The 21,802-nt window shown below is 50.3% G+C and overlaps 3 protein-coding genes across 3 annotated transcripts; all 3 read right to left on the minus strand.

Moving 5' to 3' along the window:
- Positions 1-2,623: 2,623 nt before the first annotated feature.
- On the minus strand, positions 2,624-3,553 carry J7337_004452 (uncharacterized protein; the record flags this gene model as incomplete). The annotated part of the gene is made up of 1 exon (XM_044822146.1): positions 2,624-3,553. The coding sequence occupies one exon, from the start codon at positions 3,551-3,553 to the stop codon at positions 2,624-2,626; it is 930 nt and encodes a 309-aa protein (XP_044683479.1).
- A 379-nt stretch (positions 3,554-3,932) lies between these two features.
- Positions 3,933-4,793, minus strand: J7337_004453 (uncharacterized protein; the record flags this gene model as incomplete). The annotated part of the gene is made up of 2 exons (XM_044822147.1): positions 3,933-4,050; positions 4,183-4,793. The coding sequence occupies 2 exons, from the start codon at positions 4,791-4,793 to the stop codon at positions 3,933-3,935; spliced, it is 729 nt and encodes a 242-aa protein (XP_044683480.1).
- A 14,043-nt stretch (positions 4,794-18,836) lies between these two features.
- Positions 18,837-21,676, minus strand: J7337_004454 (uncharacterized protein; the record flags this gene model as incomplete). The annotated part of the gene is made up of 3 exons (XM_044822148.1): positions 18,837-19,010; positions 19,075-21,152; positions 21,208-21,676. 3 exons carry the CDS (start codon positions 21,674-21,676, stop codon positions 18,837-18,839), a joined length of 2,721 nt encoding a protein of 906 aa, XP_044683481.1.
- Between the last annotated feature and the right edge of the window lie 126 nt (positions 21,677-21,802).

The raw sequence follows: 21,802 nt of genomic DNA on the forward strand, positions 1-21,802 counted from the left end.
TCCGTTGCTCCTCTATAACCCATGAAAAGCAAGAGAAATACCCTTCTGTGGCACCTCTCAGCCGTTGCATTGCCTCATTGTAAGCCTTGGGACAGGGTCTTGCAGTGGATGGTGGTGTTGCTGAATAAGTCAAGGCACAACCAAGACAATGAGGTGTGATGTGCACAGCCTGAGGTGGTGGGAGGGCACAGTACAAAATGCAAGGTACCACGAATCTCATCGTGCGTAGAAGCCAAGTAGGTAGTCAGCCCAATGCTATAATTTTTCCAGTTTCTTAGACTAGACAGCTTGAAATGGGTCATTCATTCATTCACCATTACCTCCTCGTGCCAGTGGAGGCCAGACAAGAGGCAGATGGTCCGCCCATGGTTTGCATATATCAAGAGCCAAACCCATAAAAAGAGATGGGCTATTCCATCCACCACTCCCAAGAATCATTTCGTAAGATCTATCCTTTTACTACTCCAGAGTAATCCCTATAAGATCTCTGTCAATATTTTCCATATTTCCCATCCTTCACATCCTCGATTCAATCTCTGTTGGCCCGATCCATCCCACCCTGTTCCCTGCAATAAGAACCCAACCTCAGATCCTCCGGCACACGTCTCAACCATTCAGGATGGCGGCCGACTCACTCCCAAGCTCAAACTCAAAGACACTGTCATCCAAGAGGTTTGTTTCACAACGATCCTTTATATTAACCCCCCATACTAACAAAACATCTTTTGTAGCTGTCTCTGCTCAGGTTCTAGTCATGGAGGATCATCACGATCCAGCTCCTCCGCATCAAACCGATGTTCGAGCTGTAGCTTCCGGCCCGGATCTCCACTTCCGGGACGCCCCGCATCCGGAGACCGTGACAAGAACGATCTCAAACACTTTCATCTCTCGAGCCCAGCTACGGGTGTCGTCAATGGAAATGACCCCCTGGCAGCCGAAATTCGTGCTGAATGGGAAGATGGCCAGAAACTCGGCCCTCAATTGGCCCATGGTCTGCCCAACTTGTCGAAATTGAACTGAGTACGGAGTACCTAATAACGGTACAACCAGTTAAAAAGAAAGAGAAAAAAAGAGGGCATGTTGGGGTCGAGAGGCAGCGAGTCGAATACAAGACCAATAGTCGCGAGACAAAGTGTATAACAACATTGTATTTCTTGTTTATTTCTTTCCAGAGTTTCATCTAATGTTGCTCTTCTCTTCTTTCAAGTATCGATTCTTATTGCAATATGGTACGGTACCTACGTCGAGTTGATAAATCTGGTCAAATTGGAATATAGAAGAATTCAAAGCGTGTTCAAGACCTTAAAACACTCCACTATAACATAACCTCTACTCCGTATCTGTACACATCCATATATAAGCAAGATCCTCTCTCCCTCCCCGTGACATCATGTCAAGCACCGCCACAGCTCAGCTCGGCTCATTCATTTCAATACCTATGTACTGTAGCCTACGGGGCGTCGGGTCCGCCTCCGAATCTGAATCTGCCTAAGCTGGGAGTGCCCACCCCTTCTCCCGTCTGCCGTCTCCCCAACTGCCGTAACGTTCCATACGCGGACGGATAACGGGGGGGCGGACGATGCGGCAGGCAGATGCAGATGCAGATGCAGATGCAGATGAACTAAACTAATGGACACTCGGAGAATATCTAATTTTAAAAAATTTAGACAAGGTTAGTACTTATCCTTTAACATTGGATACATCGAGACATCTATTGGATCTCTTTGAACGCACACGCCCCCGGGAACCCCCTGCGAATCGCACATCGACAGAGCCAGATTCGGGTATTGACTCGCACATCACATCCTTTCTATTGGATCCATGGTTTTGTGTATGTATATCCGAATTGCAATGCACATATCCGTTGCACTCGCCTCTCATTGGCTTTAAAGACCCTTCTCTGGCCTGCCCTGTCCTTGTCCTTGTCATTGTCATTGTCATTGTCACATCACATCAGCGCCGCACTGAAACACATTCTGGCACGCTTCTGTCTGTGTTACCAAACACGTGCTATTACTCATTGTATCGCGTCAAGGTATTCACATCTTCTTCTTTTCCTCCTGCATAATCTGACTCTCTCACTCTCTCACTCTCTCACTCACTCTCCTCTGTTATGCCGAGTCTTATTCCTCAAGCTCAAGCCCAGGCAAGACATGCCGCCAGCCTTATTCTATGTCCAGTCCCGCCACAACCCACCACTGTTGGCCTCGTTTGCCCGTTCTTTCACATACCACAACGCATCCAAACCCAACTAACCCCAATTCTCTGCTCATACAAAGTTGTCCAACAACAAAGATCAGCCTAGCTGAACCCAACTGTATATATGGATATATTTGACACTACAAAACTGTTGTCGCTCTCCCCAACCTAACGCCGCCGGCTGTAAATGCACAGATGCTTCAGCGGCACCACCAGGCCATATTCACCCTCCTTTCTCGCTCTCATACACGTAACGATACACAAGACACAATCATAACAAGAGGATTATAGTACATGTGGCGTCCTGGTAGACACAAATACTCGCCGCACTAAAATCAAAACAACAAAAATCAAACAAGCCATGTATGATGTATCTGGACGCTCCACATGATTCAACTTCCATCCGTGCAAATATCAACAACGCTTATCGTCGCCGCTCAGGGTCATCGGGCTTGTCGATCAAACCGCCAATGTCAACTCGGTTTGACCTTTCCTCGCGTGTCCGTGGCCGAGGCTGCTCTGGTCCAGGTCCTGGTCCTGGCTGAGCTCGAATTGGTGGAAGCTGAAAAGCTGCTTGAGGTCGATACACGCTTGCAGGGGGCAGTTCGCTTCGGGGAACATTATATGATGGGGGTCCTCCATACTCTGTATGACTTGGTGATGCAGCATACGAAGTTGAGCCCGCCCCAGCAGCAACTCCGGGATTCATGGCGGCAGGCATCTGTGTTGGGGGAACAGCAGCCGGTCGAGATACCAGTGGGACTTCGCTGAATCGACCTCTGGGCATATCAAAGGGTGGCCCTGGCGGCACCGGTGTCCTGTAAAGAGATTGTGGAGTTGGCGGCTGAGAACCATACGCATGCGAAGCCTCTCTGGTGGCCGGCGAAGAAGGTAAAGGATACGCATGCCGGGGCGGTAAACTCAGGACCATGACGACGACGTAGATCGAGCCCTCCTTCTCGAGCCCTAGTCGAACGGGATAATGTCTCGGTTGTCCATCAGCTGCTCTGAAAGTTAGGTATTCATTTCGGTCGAGTTGGAAGCGCCCGATATCCTCTGCGCCAAAGCCAAGTCCCTGGATGATATGGTCGAGTCGAGAAAGGATCGGTGGTAAATAGTTCGGCTCCTTTCGTGTTTGCTCCTCGATCAGTTGACTTCTAATCGACGCAACTTTCTCCCTCTCCGCAGGGACAACAACATCCCCCAAGTTCTGTCCCTGGAGTTCCACGTGGCCTACAGCTTCCATGAAAGTTGGCGAAGCCTTCGCAAAATCCATCTTCATGTTCAAGAAAGCAACAGGGTCTGCTCCTCGAGGCCCGGCCGATAGAGGAGGTGGGAAAGTGGGAGCGTCCATGTTGGGTCCTCGCTCAGTATATCGCGGGTTCATATGTTCCCTATTATCAAAGCGTTAGCACTTCGACAAAATGCCAGGACGTCACTTCATCCGCCTTACCCAGGTCCTATTGGGGCGCCCGAAGGGTATATGCTCAATGGTCGCCTCGCCGTAGTATCTTGCGGATGAGGAAATCTTGATGGATCATAGCGAGTTTCACGATCGTCTCTTAGACGCGGTCGTCCTCGTTTCTTGTGTTGAACATCGACGCATGATTCCTCCTTCCCATTCGTGATACATCTCGAACATGGACGCTGTGCTATTGATATATTAGCGCTCCTTGCCCTTGCCAAATTATATCAGAAGCGTATATCGATATGTGCATTCCGCCTGGCCATATTCAGGGCATCGACAAGAGACACAACATGCACTTAACCAGGCCGTCTTTCGTGTATGACAGGAATTCCAGTGTGTAGAGATCCAGCCGTGGACTGGCCACGTTGGCATCATCTCTCAACCTTGGAGGATTGTCGAGTAAGGAAAGGGATTTCACAGCATAACGTAAAGGAACAGGTTCTTGAAAACATACCATCACAGCTAATCACGAGTTAGTACGGCTAGTTCATATGGACACATAGAGGACCACTTACCGAAGATGTGCTCGTTTACAAGGGACGCATGCGGAGGCCACATGACCTTTTGTTTTCCTCTGCGATTTCGGGGAAGTCATAGGCTGATTCTCAACCACTGACGGGCGGACAGATGATGTGTAAGGCGAAAGTGCCCCAGGAATTCCAGGAGGAATATAACCAGATGACTGGGGCATAGATGGTCCCCCTGGTTGGATGTACGAAACAGGTCGAGGTACGGTCTCTTCTGTCCTTCGATATGAAAACGGCGGCGCGTCTGGGGGCCCTGGTTGGAATAATCTGGGAAGCGTGGTCTGCATGTCGGCAGGCCCTCGGTGATCAGTCGGCAATTGTTGGTTTGAGTTGCTCCAGTAAGTATCGGGCTGACTGGAGGCTGAATATCCCACTGGTGCTTGCCCTCGACCCCCAGCGTCTTGGGGCTGCTTCGAGGGGAGGGGCGGAGATCCTGACATGGGTGGAGAGGGATATGCTCGATATCGAGCAAAAGAGTCTTGCTCTGCGCTCTCGGATACCCAGGCCAGGTCTAAGGCAATTTGCGCCAGGTCTGAGATGCCGCGGCGTTGGCCGAGCTGGACGGAAGCAGAATCGGAGACGGATCCCTTAATGACCATGAGGGCAAAATTGCTACAGGATTAGTGGCTGGACAGACAGTAACTCCAACCCTGAGCTAGAAACAACAAAGATACACTCTGGGTTTGTCGTCTTGATCTGTCTTCGCGATACAATCGGATTTGATCTGAGCTAACTTCCAGTTGTCGTCAATGGCCACCGCTCAAGATCCAGCTGACCTGGACAAAGAGGTATCTCTTGTTAAGCTCCAGGTGCAAATTCAGCAGCTTCTTACCAGTCCGACAGCCCCTTCTTTCGAGTTGCGAGCTGTAAGGTCGCTGAAGCTGATCTTGACGGAGATGTGCCCCGCTTCTAAGACCTGCGGAGCTGGGGCGGCAGAGGAGCAGAAGTTACCAAGGGCATTCGGGATGCTAGGCTGACAGTTGTGAAGGAACACTTCAACGGTAGCGAGTCAGGGATCAAAGAAGCGACAAGCGAGTGCCAAAGCGAGGAGGCGTGAGACGAGATGCTGCACCGTGATACTACAGAGATGCGATCTTGGAGAGGGCTTGGTGATACAGCGTCAAGCCGTGCAGTTGGGAGGTCGAGACGGAAGCGGCCAACCGCAGATACTCAGGGCCGGAACCTAAGAGGCGGAACCGGGTGAGGTAGGGCGGGTAGTAGGTATATTCGGGCCCCTTGCTGGCCGGGAGGTGAACACAGGTGATCGGGCTGTGGACGGAGACTGTTCGGTGGCCTACGACTGGTTTTTGTGAGACTATGTATGCAATAAAACCTTCCCTCTGAGTGGCAGCGCGACTGAGATGCAGCTTGGATGGATCAGGGTTGGTGACAGGGCAGTAGGACCCTGGTTCGGATTTTAGAGTAGCTGCTAAGTCAATCAAGGGTTCCGGTAGATTTCCATAACGAGAATTCTCCGCCTTGGTCTTCGCAATATGCGTCAGAAGATCACCAGAATGAGAGATTTGGCGCGGAAGCAATAAGACTGGTTACGTGATGGTGATTGGGGCGTTATATCAGCTGGAAGTAGTGGTATAGGCGACGTAATAGTGTGAACAAGCAGAAGCAATATTAGCTACAACCTTCCAGTCTTTGCTTCTCGCTGAGCACCTAGTGAGAGGTTCTTGTAATCGGTGGATGGTGCTCTTCAGTTTTGATAGCGGGGGTGTAAGGCAAGATCAAGATGAACAAGGGCGGTCGAGGAAGACGCTGAATGGAGTGAGAGAACCGCCGTAGTCAAGTCGGACTCGCGCCGACTGGCTGGGTTAGATATCGGCTGTCCCGAAGAGACGGAATTGAGAGAGAAGGGCAACAAAGACAAGCAACGAGCATGTCTATCGAAGCAGCAACAAGTATCTGTATCTGTAGGTACCTGAGCAAGGAGAAAGCAGAGACAAGGATGAGATCGAGAATGTTGAGTCCAGAACCAAAGCCTACGCCTGAGACCAAAACTAAGGCTCAGACGAAAGACAGATATGTAAACGTAAATGCAAGTGTTAACAAACTCGACCTGGTACGATCCTAAAGTCTTGTCATTCTTCGAGGAAAGGCCCGCGCAATGGAAAGCCCAGTCCACCCCAGCCCAAGCAAGCTAGACTAGGGCCCTGAATGTATACTTCAGGGCTTGTGGAGATAGTCTTGGTGGCCCGTTATGAAGGTTGTCGAAGTGCTCAACGCCTGGCCGAGGGGGAGGGGTGCGACAAGGAAAACCCTGAGAACCCAGCAAACCTGACCCAGCCAGCACCTTAGTGCCAACTTGCTTGGTAACCCTACAAAGGTGTAAGTCAAGAAGGACACATGATTTACATATGTGAGTTCGTGGCCAAAATTATGGTAGTCAGCCAAACTTCAAAGTTCAAACAGGGTACGGACATTGTTTGATTGTTGGTTGTCGAGCAGCATGCAAGTGATTACAGAGCTTGAAAGCTTTTTTTGTCGAAACCCATGACATACTTGGTTTAGGAAAGACGGAAACACCACAGCTCACGACCAAGATAAGCCACTGTGAAGTCGTTTGTGGAAGCTCAAAAGAATGATAGACTCAGGAACCATTTGGACAGGGTGAGTGGCCAGTCGAAGAAAGTCGAGTGAGGACAGAGAGGCATTGGCCAATTGATGGCCCATGGGCTTACAGCAAGTGGGCTGAGTTGTAGTTAATTGATCGTGTCCTTCACGTCGCTCGTGGCTGGGAGCTTCAGACTCCAAGAGAAGTCAAGTGTCAACCTCATTACTGGTAGATCTGATTTGTCCGCCGTTGAATAGACATTCAATGTCGACGTTGTGCGTCGTGTATCAGTTGTGCAGTGCAATGTAGTATCAGCTGGTCCATTGCTGGAAGCCGATTCATCAGTGCATTGCACGCGGATGTGCACAGGAAGACCAAGGTGGAGCTCGTATGCGACTGGCTCACAAACTTGTACTCTGTCCATAATAAACATGATTGATAGGGACGAATTCAGGCACCGAAAGCTCCAAGGCTCGCAAGCTTCGCGGGTTGGCCGCAGTATGGGGGTGTTAATTACAATATCCCTTCAGGGTGTGTATGTTAGCGGTGGCTTTGGGTCATATTGTTGGCGTTCATGACTGCTCTTGGTGGACTTAGGGTCTCCAGTGTAGGCGGCGCTTAAACTGAAGGCAAAGCCACGTTGTGAAAATTGGCAGCCATTGTTCGGCCGGTGCTCCGAATTAACGAGGCCATTCATGATGCCTGCGACTGCAATAGGAACTAACTGAGTTACGGATACAGCTCTAGAGGCCTGCTGTCCTGATACTGGGGTACGGACAAAACTCAGGGGCGCAGGGCCGAGGTTGCAGCTAGGGTTTCCTGAAAACGGGGGCCAAGTAATAGTAGATGATGATGAAAGAAACAGCAGCCAAGCAAGATGAGATGCGGGTCGGGCCTGTACAAAATGAAGGTCGGGAGTTTTCCGCTCCATGCCTCGCTTATTAGTATCTTGTGAGGCTTGTCTTGAGCATAGTTGACGCTTTATTAACCCACTAGGTACTGTATCACCGTGATAGGAGAAGGGTAGAGTGCCGTTTGGGGTTTGGGGTGATGGCGATCCAAGCGATATTGACTCAGACAAGTTTAGCTTTATTGTTCCGGCCAGCAACGTTCAACGTCCATCAGCCCTTAAACGAGCTCCAGTGGCCTGGCTACGGGAGGAAAGAAAACACAGGCCCTTCATCCTAAATGACAAAAAGACGCAGGCAATATAGCCTGAACTAAGGAGAACTTTTGCTGGGTTTATTTTGACACCTCCTATTAAGGTTCGCCGTTTTCTTGCCGCTCGAGGCCTGTGATATCGGACCCTGGGGCATGGGACACCTAGCCCCTAGGCTAAGTTAGTATCGCGAATCTAGCCAGACATAGCGACAGCGACGGGCGGCGCGGAAGACGAGGAAAAGGTGGCTGGGTTCTCACAGGAACATGGCATGGCCAAGGTGCCAGGTGCCAGGTGCTGGGCGCTAGGCACTAGCTAGGTGCTCTTGGTTGTATGTACGCACGAGCTGTGGTGGGTGGAAGCTTGATTCCTGAAATAGAGAAGATTTGGTGAAGACATCTGTTCGCCAGTACATACGTCACTTCTCATGGCAGATAGACTGTAGCTCGTAGGTTTTGTGATATCGTCATGAGATGTACTGTTAGAGGCCTCACTCATACCTTGTTCGCCTCTTTCCCTTGGCGAAGCTTGTAGACAGGAATCAAGCGACAGTGCCCATTTGAGGAAAGCGCCTTCTGGTTGACACGGGGCCTTGTCATTGTTCTCTACAATAGGTAATTGCATCCATGGCAGTTGCCCTGGGGTTTGCTAACAGCGAACCCAGTCACTTTTCGAGGTCGTGCTTACCTCCAACTTAGATTGGAAGGAACCTTCCTACTAAGTTAGGCCAGGTCAACTCCCACCATGGCCAGCGGCGATTGACTTTTCCTAAGTTTTGTTTGTTATCGCGATCTCTTCATGTGTAAGGTAGCTACAGACATTGTTCTTACCTTATTTTGCCTCCCAATAAATAGTGCATCGAAATACTGACGTTACAGCATGCCGAGAAATACAGGCGCAATGCCGTGAGATCTGGTGTCGGGGTGCAAGGTTTAGCCCCAGTCAATTGTATCACGTATTATCCCTGTCCCCTGGTTCTTCAACACTACGTTTTCGACTCGAGACTCGCTCGCCGGATCACAGCATGCTGAGCGACACAAGACGATACGCCGCATCGGCTCCCACTATCTTGTGGGGGCATCCTTTTCTTCTGCAACCGAGCACATGATCCAGGGGATCGTTGATGACGCATCGCAGGTTCCAAGACTTCGTGCCAGTGCTATTAGGAACATCCCGAGTCGATAAGGTGGCTAGGGTGGCAGCCCAGCCCGTGACGAGGGACCCTCAGATCTCTACTATACGGTGCTATACATTTGTTCTACTCACATTTACGGAGTAGGCGGCTTCGATGATAGGTACAGGGATTGGCCTTCACAAATGATCCAGATGCACTTGCCTATCAACAAAGTCAGGGCCGGGTTTTTATGATGATTAAATATGTTCACTCCGGCTTCACATCATCTTCGGAGTGCAAGCAGCCCCTCAGGCTCCCTCTACTAGCAGTTCCGTCCCCCCCACTATGCGGCTGTCACTGCAAGGCGTATAGTGTCAGGTTAGAAAGATCTGGGCGGCCTTGATTTCAAAGCTACAACGTGAAGAGAAACATCCGAACCTGGCTGCCTCGGTCGTCTGGTCTTCATGGTGCCATGTCTTCCTTTCCAGATTTTGCGTGGAGTCGCTTCGAAACTGACTCGAGTTGTATGGTATGGCATCTGATCAAGTTTTCATGACCTTGCCTGGCTGCCGTCGACTACTGCAGCCTTTAATAAACGGCTGACTACGGAGTACTGGCTAGTGCGATCCCACCGACCACTCCGAATTATATCAGGTAGGTATTGCGCAGTAATACATCTGGGCCCTGCACTGCGCACCCAGGAAGAGGAGCAATCCGTACTATCTAGTGAATGCAACAGTACCATTGTGGACACTTACGCAGACAAATTTTCCGTCTCGGTGAGCGCTAGATCTTTGATCGCTGAGTTGATTTGTGGTGATGGCGGTCCAGACAGATATACACCCTTGTCGCTCAAGCGGGCCAAGCATGGCATGCGCATGACATACCGGATGAGCCTTGTTGCTTATGGGCTCCAGTGCATATTATCGCATCTTGTTGACGTCTGCGACTATCATTAAATCTCCGGTTCCAAGGATGTTTTACGCCGCCGCCGCCGTCACTAATTTTCGACATCGTTGTCGTGCCTCTACGCCGGCACTCCTCCTCCGAGCGGCCGCTCCTCGTTATCATCCCATAAAGTCACATCACGACCATGCAAGCTCGATGAAAACGGAGAATCGTTTGCACAGTCTCAATACACACAAACAGGACAAAAGTTGTATTATATATGGAGGAGAGTGTACTGGCTGCAATACCTTTGCTCACGATTTTAGCTCAAGGTGTGGCACAACAGACTGCTTCTGGAAGCTCGATTAATACGTCGAATTGGCGTACTGACATCCCCCCCCCATACAACAGAAGAGGATCGCGTAGTTATATTGCAACGGGGGCTCAGTCTATACATGCTATGACTTGCTAAAACTCGGGGCAAAGTTCTTCTAGTCGCCTCGAGGTATGTTCTCCTGGCTAGATGGCCGTATACTGATTCTGATACCAACTGAATATCCGTATCCGTATGTTCGGGGAGATTCAAGCTTAGGGAAATTTATATTTGGTGACAGGTCCCTTGGCCTTTAAGCGAGTCTGTATTAGGCCTAGTTGCGACCGTTATGTCCGACCAACTCTGGCCCAACTGGCTAAAAATGCCCCGAGCCAAAAGTCTGGCCCCTATCGGTAACCCCTAGTGTCTTGATCATGACAACCATGGCCTAGGCCAAAATGCCGGCTAATAAACGAATGGATAGAAGACTGGCAAGACATCGAAACTGGCGAACGGTCGTTACTTAGCTGGGAGTCCAGAACCGCAGTGGTTGTCGTTATATCCATTTGCACGCGAGCAGTCCGAGATGGTTTCATCCGCAGTAGTCATGACACACAATCGATGTCTGATGTCTTCAATTTCAACACGAGATGAATCAAAACCAAGCTGAAACTGCATCGATCTACAGCAATATTGGAAAGGGGGACAATAACGAACGCTCTAGCAGTTGTTGTTCAGCTCAGACCCCGAAACTCGTGTAATCTATCATACAAGGGCCTAGGAACGCTCCCGAGGCAGGGATACCTAGACCAAAAGCCTCTTCTCTTCTTCTTAACTACATACAACAGGGAGCTCCTTCAGAACTCTGGCATCGCCTGAAAACCACTACTTTGATCGTATCTGGCTTGACTCTTGTGGCAAACACATCTGATGCCACATATACATACTTCGGAGGTGAATGGGAAAGAAAAGGCACAGTTTGTGGTGATTGTCTGTCCATTCATGCAGCTTACCGGGAGTACCATGTGGTCCAGAACATGTTGGTAATGGCTTGTTAATTGTTAGACACCAGCAATTGTGCCGTTGTGGTAAAACCACGAGGTGATACATCCCTTCAGGCACCCCTGGCGGCAACTCTTGATAAGCCACGAACCGAATGCTGGGATATGGCTTCACGGTTATGCATTTACCAGTAGAAGTCATTTCTTACAACAACCAGAACCGTTTGGCAATGACGAAGTTGGTTGGTGGACAAGGTTCAAGCCACGATCGTCATATGGAGCCGTCAAATAACTTCCTCCGGAGCCCAGCGCCATCAATTTTCCCCCGGAACTTCCATTGGCGTATCTAGGGATGATGACAGGCGCTATGTCTATATTTGGGAGCTTTCAAGCTCAGGTCTAGGTTGTTTCTCGTTTTTATTCCTTATTTCTCCAGTCGCTCCGACAGAATGAATAACGGCCAACACTACTGGCAACCCCCTGTTCAGCTGCTAACCCCACGTCGGACCTGACAATCATGGTGGTGTGGTATGTCGGCCAAGCTTTGACAGAGTACCTACCTAGCCAAGTAGGTAGGGGCCTGTCAATATGCTGGAGTCTAGCCCTCACTATTGAGACATGGGAGGCTGCTAGTTAGGCCATGTCTAGCAGGCTTGATGGGACGAGTCACGTCCTCACCGTAGGTCTGAACTGCAAAGAGCTGAAGCAGCATAGTCAACACTGCGATTCTTCCTAAGTGTCTCACCCACACAACAACAGTCTTAGCAATGGGTGAGAGTTGGCCGATTTGAGGCAGAGCCCACCCGTTGGATTTTCTAACCCAGACTCGTCCCTCTTCTGAGTCACCGTATCTCGCTGTTGGCTTGATTCATTCACTCAGCGAAATCCATTGCCCAATTGCCGGTGCGGGCAGACTCGATACTTCGGCTCTGTTCCTGAAAGAAATCTCCGGGAAGGTTATTCGTATTAAAAAAAAGGTGGCACTACCGGCAGGATGGTTCGGTGTGGATATCGGCGGCGGCGACGGACGCTGTTAATAAGCTAGCGAAGCGTTGGTCAAACTATCGGGCAATTGTGCTGGCTGTGACGTTGGCATGCAGCAGTACCATTTCTTCTGACTCGGTTTGCTTCTAGTTTCAAAGCGTTGATTGGATATGAAAGGTTATAGCGCATTGGAAAGGGAGACCAGCGCCTCAAATCCACGTTCTCGGTACAGAGCATGGCGGTTCATCCCTTCGAGTTGTGACGCCCCCTACCGACGCAAAGGTTATCACATTTGACTAGCGGTGCTTCCCGCGTGAATCTCAGACAGGAAAAGCAAGTCAGTGTGTGACCATTGGGACGGAGGCGGAAGAAAGGGCGCAACGCGATGCGATGCAAGGCAAGGCAAGGCAAGCTAGCAAGGTAATGCAATGCAAGCTCTGCTTCTGTCCTTCAACTTTGGGAGTTTCATGACGCGGATGTTGTCGGACATGGTGGGCGTGTGTGGCACACCGATGTAAGACATCTGCTAAGGAAATGCTCCATCGTGGCAAAATAAAAGGTCTAGAGCGTCCAAATAATACGGTTCAGCTACCTTTGAGCATGGGCACTTAACCTGCCAAGCCATGTCTTTGGTTCTGCCCAATGAGTCGGAAGTCCACCACCAAAGCTGCGAGGGATGAGGGCATTTCGATCAAACAGGACAGCTCCACCGCAGAGGGACGACAAGACGGGCACCCCGTCATTGGATAATAGATAGCCTGACTTTGTTATGCACTGTATGTATGTTCCTTAACAGGGATTGTGTTCGTTTCTGCAGGTGCAGGCCGCAATGCTACCCTACACTGCATTTACTAGAGACAAATTCTCCTCGAGTCTCGGTGCGACAACTTGCACATCAAAAGAGGCGTCGGATGCGAGATGTGTGTGTAAATATGCTGGGTACACAGCATGAGATCGTCAGATCTCATCAGAGCGACACGCTTCAAGGGACAAATAAGACCTCTGGGAAAAGACATGAGGCGCTCGGGCATATATCGATCTGCGATTAAACACAGCCCTAACTAGTGGTGAACTATACAGATCCACATAAAGAGTAATATCACGTACATACATTGCGAAGCATATCGCAAGTGGACAATAGCGAATATGATAATATAGACAGGGGTGGATGTGAATACCAGATAGAGCTGAAACTCAAGACAGATAACATCACAATGTGATCTGCTATGGCTTATCACTTTACTTCATGAGACAACAGACATTGACAGAAAGAGCAGGACTTCTTTTCCAGGTGATGTGATACAAAGACTCAGTCACATAAGTTTACCTAAGTAGTGTACCTATGTCGTATCTTTCGGATGCCTTTTAGATCACTTAATCTTGGTACCGTAGGTAGTAGGTTAACACCACAAGTTTCCTTGCTTCCGCGGGAAGTGCTCTAGGTGCTCTCTTGGTTATTTCCTGGGTAAGGTAGGTACCTACCAAGGTTGTCCGGGAAGGAGCAGACGGGACGAGACGGGAGGCGCCAATACATCCAACACAATAGATATCAAATACGAGGTACCTAAGGTAGGTGGGGGGGTCCAGGCCTTCCATGTTGTAATTGCCAACTCGGAGCTTTTCTCTCTTTTCTAGCACCACCGGAATGTCTCTCTAGATTGATCATGCCATCTACATCCTTCACCAAGGTTGAGACTGAGTGATGCCATAAGATTAGCGTCTGATCGGATCGGCAGTGCCAAAGAAAAACGGCTTACGACCTTGCAGAGAACAAATCAATCAATCAACCCGCCCGCTTGCCTGATCAGGCGGGGAAATATGGAAACGCACACGCCTTGCATCACCCAGCCAGAAGCAAGGAACCCTAACCATAACTAAATCACCAAAGAGCCATGAGCCTGACCTCTCGTTGGTCCCTTCAGAGAGATACGTCCGCATCCTATCAGTTGACCCTCCAAGCCAACGGTCAGGTTCAGCAACGTGCGGAAATTAGCAACCGCCCAGTAATGCACAAGCACCAGCTAATCCGTACCGCCAGCCTGATCCTTGCTTGCGATGATGACACTGCAGATCATGTATCGGACAGTATCATCGCTCGTACCGGCTGCTACCACTAGGGTCTTTTATTTCAGAATGCCGTAAAGCGGAGATTTAGCACGAGACCAGACCTTACGGAGTAGCCATCATCTTATTTCAGGTTGCCAATGCTGCTACCAAAGGCCTCCAATCCCGTGCCTGCTCATCCCCAACATTTTCAACTTGACTCTGAGAATTTTCCGACAACCTTGAGGTCACAACCAGCCAACCATGTCCTATTCAGACTACTTCGGTGTGGCGTTCAGCGTACATGGGGATTTGACAGCGATGGCACAGTCCTCATGCTGGCTCTCCCGACTTTAGGGTATCTACCAGGATGAAGCAAGGCCAGTCCCTGTAATGTTACACGCCTCTTGGGAAGGAAGCTCGTGGACACTTCGGGTAGGGGACGGACACATGGCAGTGGACCCCCGTCCGCTTCTCCACATGAGCATGCAAACCAACCTCATCAGCGGCCATAATCACAGTGCAGTAGTTACGGGACAAGGCAGTTACGACATTGACCACACTCCAAGGGCAGACTTTTACAGTATCGATTACAGCACCAGGAGATGTCGCTTGTCATCGAATTACCCTCTTGGGCCGGCCGCAGCATGCCAAACTATCGACCTGCTACTTATGGGCCTGAGCCACGGGCTTGATAACCGTCAAAGTCTATCTCCAACGCCTTCAGTACGGCACCAATAAAAAAAAGTAACTTTTCATGCAGCTCGTGGGAGCGCTATTGTGGCTATAACCAACTTGATGTGGTCCATCGTACGACTCCAAGAGTCGCGACCACAGTCTGTTTTGCCCATGGATCCAAGACACTGCAGCTCAATGAGAGCTGTTGTGGCTTTTCTCACACACTTGCGTTTTATTGGTGCCCCATCCCCGCAAAATGGTAGCTAATGACGGGACTGTAAACACCATCAGTGTCAATGAGCCTTCCATTTCTTGGATCCGTCTACCTCATCTCACTAATGCTTGAAACCCTCAACCAAGATTCGATTATGTGCCCGGCAGCTTGAGCGGGCCCCTCTCCCTGGCACGGCCGTTTGACACTTTGGGCAGAGCCGAGCCGACTCCATTGTGAGGATGAAGTTCCAAAAGGCTGGCTGCTAGCTACTGTACGATCATCCATGGGTACCATTCATCTCACCAGACCCTGGCGACCAGGGATCCGGGCTTCTTGAGAGACGATTAGCATGGCGAAAGCATACCCGACAGGGTCAAAATGATCTTTATCGGCGTCGATGTTATTGCTTACGCTCACGATGTGATGTTTATCAGTTTCGACATGGCTTGCTCAAGCTAGAGCTCTCGTTGAACAGAGTGTTCGGCCCGTTATCAGCCTTGACCACGACGGCTGGTGCCGTCGTGCTCTGATAGGGGCAGCGCTAGTTTTGCGTAGGTTTCTGCGACTGGCCTGTTGCTTGAGGCCTTGAAGAATATGATATGACAACACGATGTCATGGATTATTATGAAGCCTGAGGATCAAGCTTCAAATTCAGACTAGGCCGGCACTATCTCATATCTGCTAGCCCGTCAGGTCGCCAATACCGTACGTCACATCCCACAGACAGCGCTATGTTGCGCCATATGCCAGCCCATGTTGCTTGACACCCTGTAGAATCGATAGCTTGTGAGCGGTGGAGAGGATGACCCATGAGAAGGCATATCAGCATAGACGATGGTATCCAATATCCACTGAGCAATGGCAAGATACTACTCCGTACTAGCAATAAGACATGGGAGGATTCAAGGTGCTCAGTTTCCTCAAGGATCGACAGGATCTCCAGTCTGTCTCGGACATCTCACGAGACCTCAACTTATCTGCGTCTCATACTCACCCCTAATGTGGGCTACCAGGCGTAAATCCTCCTATCCATCCCGAGAACGGTACCTTCTTTCGAGTGGAAATTCAATATGACTTGATGCAGATTCGCAATTTCGTGGGACATGTCCCTCCAAAGGATACATGCCTTACGACACCCAAGAAATGCAACTGCACATAGTGCCAAACTAGGGGTTGTCGGCCTTGCCCAGCCAACGGTTTTGTAACATGCTGGGCCACTTGCCATCGATCTCTGGCGACGCATACTGTACCACAGAGGGAGGATTCCCAAGACTTGTATTGTACAACACGGGGGACCTGATGACCACGAGCCCGAAGGCCTGGGACGCGGCCGTGTGCGTGTAGGTTGTGCCAACCCATTACACGCGGGTAACTGCCCCATGGTTTCTCATCTGCTCCCATCGGCAATGACTATCACTGTGACAGACATAACCAAGACAACAATAGGCGGTGGTTGATAGCAGGCCATTGTAAGACTCTCGACGTGGAGCACCTGGTGCAACGCTTTGCGGTACCGGCTCCATCTCTTGAGCTTTCGGCTGATCTCAGAACTCGCAAAGATGGCCACGCGAATTGATTTTCGTAAAGGCCCACTACCGCGTGCTGAAGTGTTGAGGTGGCTTATTGTCTCAGAGAGTATTGCCGGTACCTGATTTGTACTGGAACTCATGCATCTTAATCAGTCTGAGGGTATGTGCCGCGAGATGAAAATGAAGGCCGTCTTATTGCTCCTTACTCCGATACAGGATAATTTCTCAGCTCTTGTCCATCAAAGACATTCAGGAACCAAAAAAGGGGGTACTGCGCTTTAGATTGCTTGTTGATCATGATCTGATCGTTGATGAGAACCTAGGTGAACTGGCTATCGTTTACCGCCTCGTTGGAACATCTACGTCGCCACCCAAGGGAGGGGCGTCGTGCCGCTATCGAATCTTCTAACGACGTGGAAAAAGCAATTCAGCCCACTCCTGTTCGCGGACCCCGAGGCCATGACACATTGTACATCATAGATCGAGAACAGCACTGTGGTCGAGGTGATTGACCCTGTAAGCTGGAGAATAAAACAATCCTTGATGCTTGACCTTGAAAGCCATGGTCAAACAAGCGGAACTACAATCAGGGGATAGCTTCAGCCGGTATTGGTTTCCACGATCGGCTGCCTGGCCAACAGTGGAGCAAGGCTTATAATGGCGAGGCGCCAGCTTCAGCTCACTTTTCCCTAGTGTCAAGCTGTTGATCCTGTGCCTCTGAATTTGGACGACCAGAGTCCCTTCAGCTTGCTGGCAATTTGAGAATGTGGCGTCAAGGCTTGTTTCTGTAGATGTCTCTCCCTCCCTCCAGTCACCGAGGGCTTGGGCAGCTAAAGCAGCCATGTGCCAAAGTTGCCACGATGAGCGATGAGGCAGTAATAGAGCGATGGCTGAACACAGTTTAATTAGGCGAATGCTTCACATTCGGAGCCGAGCCTTACGCTACTTGCCGGCTTCTCTCTCTGAGACTAGTGGTCATCAATTGGACTGAGATCTTATTGACCTTGGGGTTATGAAATTTCTATTATTTCACGAAATATATCTTGGGTATCGTTACAAAACTTTGGATTCGTTGGAGATTCTTGACAAGACAACTTGTGTTAAGACATGTGAAACCAAGACAGCGAGGGATAAGTTAAGAAGATTTTGACACGCTAAAGATATCTGGATCTACATACTGTACTAAGTGTAGGCATGGAGTCTGAGTTGAAAGATGCTAGATGAGGAAGCAAACCGAGACAATAATGAACGCCGATTTCAAGACTCCTTTCGCCGATCATAAATGACAAAGTTCTGCTCATTGGAATCGACCCTCTAGCTCGGGAATCGCCTGCCGAAGGCGCACTGATTTCTCATGTGCAAGTATCGTCCACAACGACTTTCGGAAGATAGCAACAGATGAGCCACAAGACATATCTCAAATCGGGTGCCGTCTTCAGCACCCCCTGACCGAGTCCGGTTTGGTGTAGCACGGTAAAGTCCACAGACTCGCTTGGCTTCCTGTGACGTTACGTTTACCGTTCCAGTCTGGTACAGGCCTTGACTTTATATGAGAAGAAAGTGCATGATGCATCATCGCCATGGTGCAAGGGATGCAAATTCAGCGGGCGCCACGGTCAGGCCTTTCCAGCTGTCTCGAACAGAAGCAAGTATGCGTGTGCGCAAGGGCGCGATGGCTAGAACCGCCAGCAAGGAGAACGTGGAATCACGGGAGAGGGAGGTTTTGTGAGACGAAGAGCCGTTTGGTGACCCGGATAGATGCGTCGCAAAGAGGGCTGGTTTGGGCCATCTCGGTAAGGATAGATAGGCCACACCCACCGCGGGGGGGGGGGGGGGGGGGGGGGAAGACTTGCGATGCGGTCGAATAAGTCGCCACAGATCGTTTCAAAGATGCAGAGAAGGCTGATGTATACCGGCAAGACGTTGTTCGCAGGTGATTACACAGCCGACACAACTTGTCCATAGCATTAGAGTCGACTCTCGATGCCTCGGTAGTTAGTGTCCTCTGCCCAATGTGAGTCTGGCCAGACAAGACGAATCGCCTCCCAGATATGGCTATCCAAGACATGTGTCAGTGAAACCATAATCCTGTCGTCGGGGCATAGGCAGCAGGGTTGAGCGTGCCACAAAGAGATTGCTTTGAGTAAGGGGTAGCCTACCTGACGTGAAGGATCTCGAGTCCATCTTTGACCTCCTGCGGAAGATCTTTGACATCCTTGCGGTTCTGTGCCGGAAGTAACACAGTCTTGACGCCAGCTCGGAGGGCGCCGATGAGTTTCTCCTTGATACCTCCGACGGCTGTAACTCTGCCCCGGAGAGAAATCTCGCCCTGTTTCACACAATGATATTAGCATACTGAGTCATCTCAAGTCCACAGCGAGTTAATGACATACCGTCATTGCCATTGTTGGTGGTACCGGCTTCCCCGAGAACAAGGAGATGAGTGCGATCGCCTGGCCAATTCCACTGCTGGGACCGTCCTTGGGAATAGCGCCCGATGGACAGTGCACATGGATGCTACGCTCTTTCATGATATCCGTAGTGGGCTCTGGAGTGAGGCCTAGCTCGAAAGCATGTGCTTTGACCCAGGTCAAGGCAACCTCAACACTCTCCTTCAGCACATCGCCGAGTTTTCCTGTGAGCTGAACCCGCCCGTTGCCGGGCATATCGGCAACCTCAATAAACAGGATGCTTCCGTTACCGCCGGAACTATAAGCAACCAAGCCCGTCACGATACCGGGGCGGCTCGTCTTCTCAGCAATCTCTTCTTCAAACTTCTCAATGCCTAGGATGTTCTCAATATCTTCCACACTGAGATCAGAACGGTAATCATCTATGTGACCCCCATCTTTGGCTTCGGCATACTCGACAGCTTTAGCACGGCAAACAGAGCCAATTTCACGCTCCAGGTTGCGAACCCCAGACTCTCGAGTGTAACACTCGATGATTTTGGAAACAACTTCCTGGTTGAATGCAACCTGAGACTCGGCCAATCCGTTAACCCTGATCTGCTTGGGGACCAGGTGCTGCATAGCAATGTGTCGCTTCTCGAGTGTTGTGTAGCCAGGAATATAGATAGTCTCCATTCGGTCAAGCAGAGGGGCGGGGATAGTGTCCAGGCTATTGGCCGTGGCAATGAAAAGAATTTTGGAGAGATCAATCGGCATGCCCACATAGTGATCCTGAAAGTTGTAGTTTTGCTCCGGGTCTAGGACTTCCAACATGGCAGCTGAAGGATCGCCATGAATGCTGGCTTGCCCGATCTTGTCAATCTCATCAAGCAGGAAAACAGGATTGGCAACGCCGACCTTCCTGAGACCCTGCACAATGAGACCTGGCATTGCCGCGACATAGGTCCTTCGATGTCCCCGAATCTCGGCCTCGTCTCTCACACCCCCAAGCGAGATACGGTGAAACTTGCGGCCAAGAGCTGTAGCCACCGATCGCGCGAGACTGGTCTTTCCTACACCAGGGGGACCAGCAAGGAGCATGATAGGAGACTTGTCCACCATACGCTGAGACTTGAGGATGTCAAGCTTAGCCATCTCAGGCTTTGCGCTTCCCTCAATCTCTGAGCCTTCCTCGGCTGTTCCTTTCTCTTTCTCGTTGGATGTGGCGGCCTGTCCCAATTCCTCTTGTGCCTTCTTGATCTTCTCCTCCACCTCATCATTAATCGATTGCTTAAGCCTGAGGACAGCTAGATATTCGATGAGCCTCTTCTTGACATTATCCAGTCCATAATGATCATCGTCAAGTTGCTTCCTCGCCCGGTTTAGAGTATCAGGGCCGAGGCGGTCATCCGTGGTAACTGTCCAGGGGATTTCGGCTAGCGTTTCGAGCCAATTGCGTGTCACTTGATATTCTTGGTTCATGGGTTGCATCTTCTGAAGACGTCTCATCTCCCTATCGACTGTCTTGGCAGCATCAGCGGGAAGTTTAGCGTTGGATAGTTTGCGCTTCAATTCATCAAGCTCATTGGCCTCCTGGTCATCGTTTTGATCATGTCCACCTGGCATCTGTCCATTGGGCGGAACAAATGCCATACCAGGGATTTGTGGTAGCGAACCTGGCTTGCGGTTTTGGTTGGTTTCGTTTAATCGATCCAAGATCTGGACGGGCATAGTAGTGAAGGTCGTGATCTTAAAATTGTTCTTGATACCGCCAACCTGACGCTCCAGTAACTCAATGACCTTGGTCAGGCGCACCTTGACATCCAGAGCAGCAAGGACCTCGAGTTTCTCCTCATGTGTGCTCTCAACCAAATTAGCCATAAAGTCGGCAAGTAGACCAGCCTCGTTGAGCTCTTTCCTCATGATTAGCATTTCAAGTCGCCTTGTAAGGACTGGTGAAAGAACCGGGCCATCGCGGGTTCGAGGAAGCAAGGAGGAAATCCTGAGGATCGTGACGAGTTCTCGAGAACGGGTTTTTAGGAGAGCAAACAGGTCTTGCGTCTGTTTGTCGGTAGCATTGTCTGGAACAACAGTCAACTACAGATGATGGGCAAGCGGTTACATGGAATAGCCTACAGTCTTCGTGGAAATATGTCACCTTGGCTTCGAAATAGGGGCGTTCGCGGGTGAAGGAGTCAATCCGGACACGGGTTGTGCCTTCGACGCGCAGCGCAAACTCGCCTGTTCCTCTCCCATCAATGCCAATGATCTTGGCGGCAACACCAAATGTGAACAGGTCATTCTTCTTAGCGGAGCCGGGAAGGACGTTCTCGATCTCAGCGGGGTCTATATCTTCAGCATCGCCAATGAGTCGCTGGCCATTGCCACTGATCAGAGGGGACGAAATTGGGACGCATGCGATGGGAATACTGTCGATACGCGTATCAGGGCCCTTTGTAGCAGCCTGCTCGTAAACATGAGCGAGCAGAGCAGGAATATCGGGACGGTTCGAAGATACTGGGATTCGCTGGACGAGGCCGGGAAGAAGGATGGTGCCTCGCGCGAGCGGTATCAGGGGCAGATTCGCGGTCTGTGGCTTTGCCATGATGCCACTGGTGATTGATTATACAAAGTTTAGAACGAGACGAAGCAAACGCTATGCAAAAGGCGATGAACCAAAGAGGAGGGCAAAAAGGTGATTATCGAGATTGGTTCCGTGATGGAAGCAATA

Source organism: Fusarium musae, chromosome 3 (genome assembly GCF_019915245.1).
Source record: "Fusarium musae strain F31 chromosome 3, whole genome shotgun sequence".
Lineage (NCBI taxonomy): Eukaryota > Fungi > Ascomycota > Sordariomycetes > Hypocreales > Nectriaceae > Fusarium > Fusarium musae.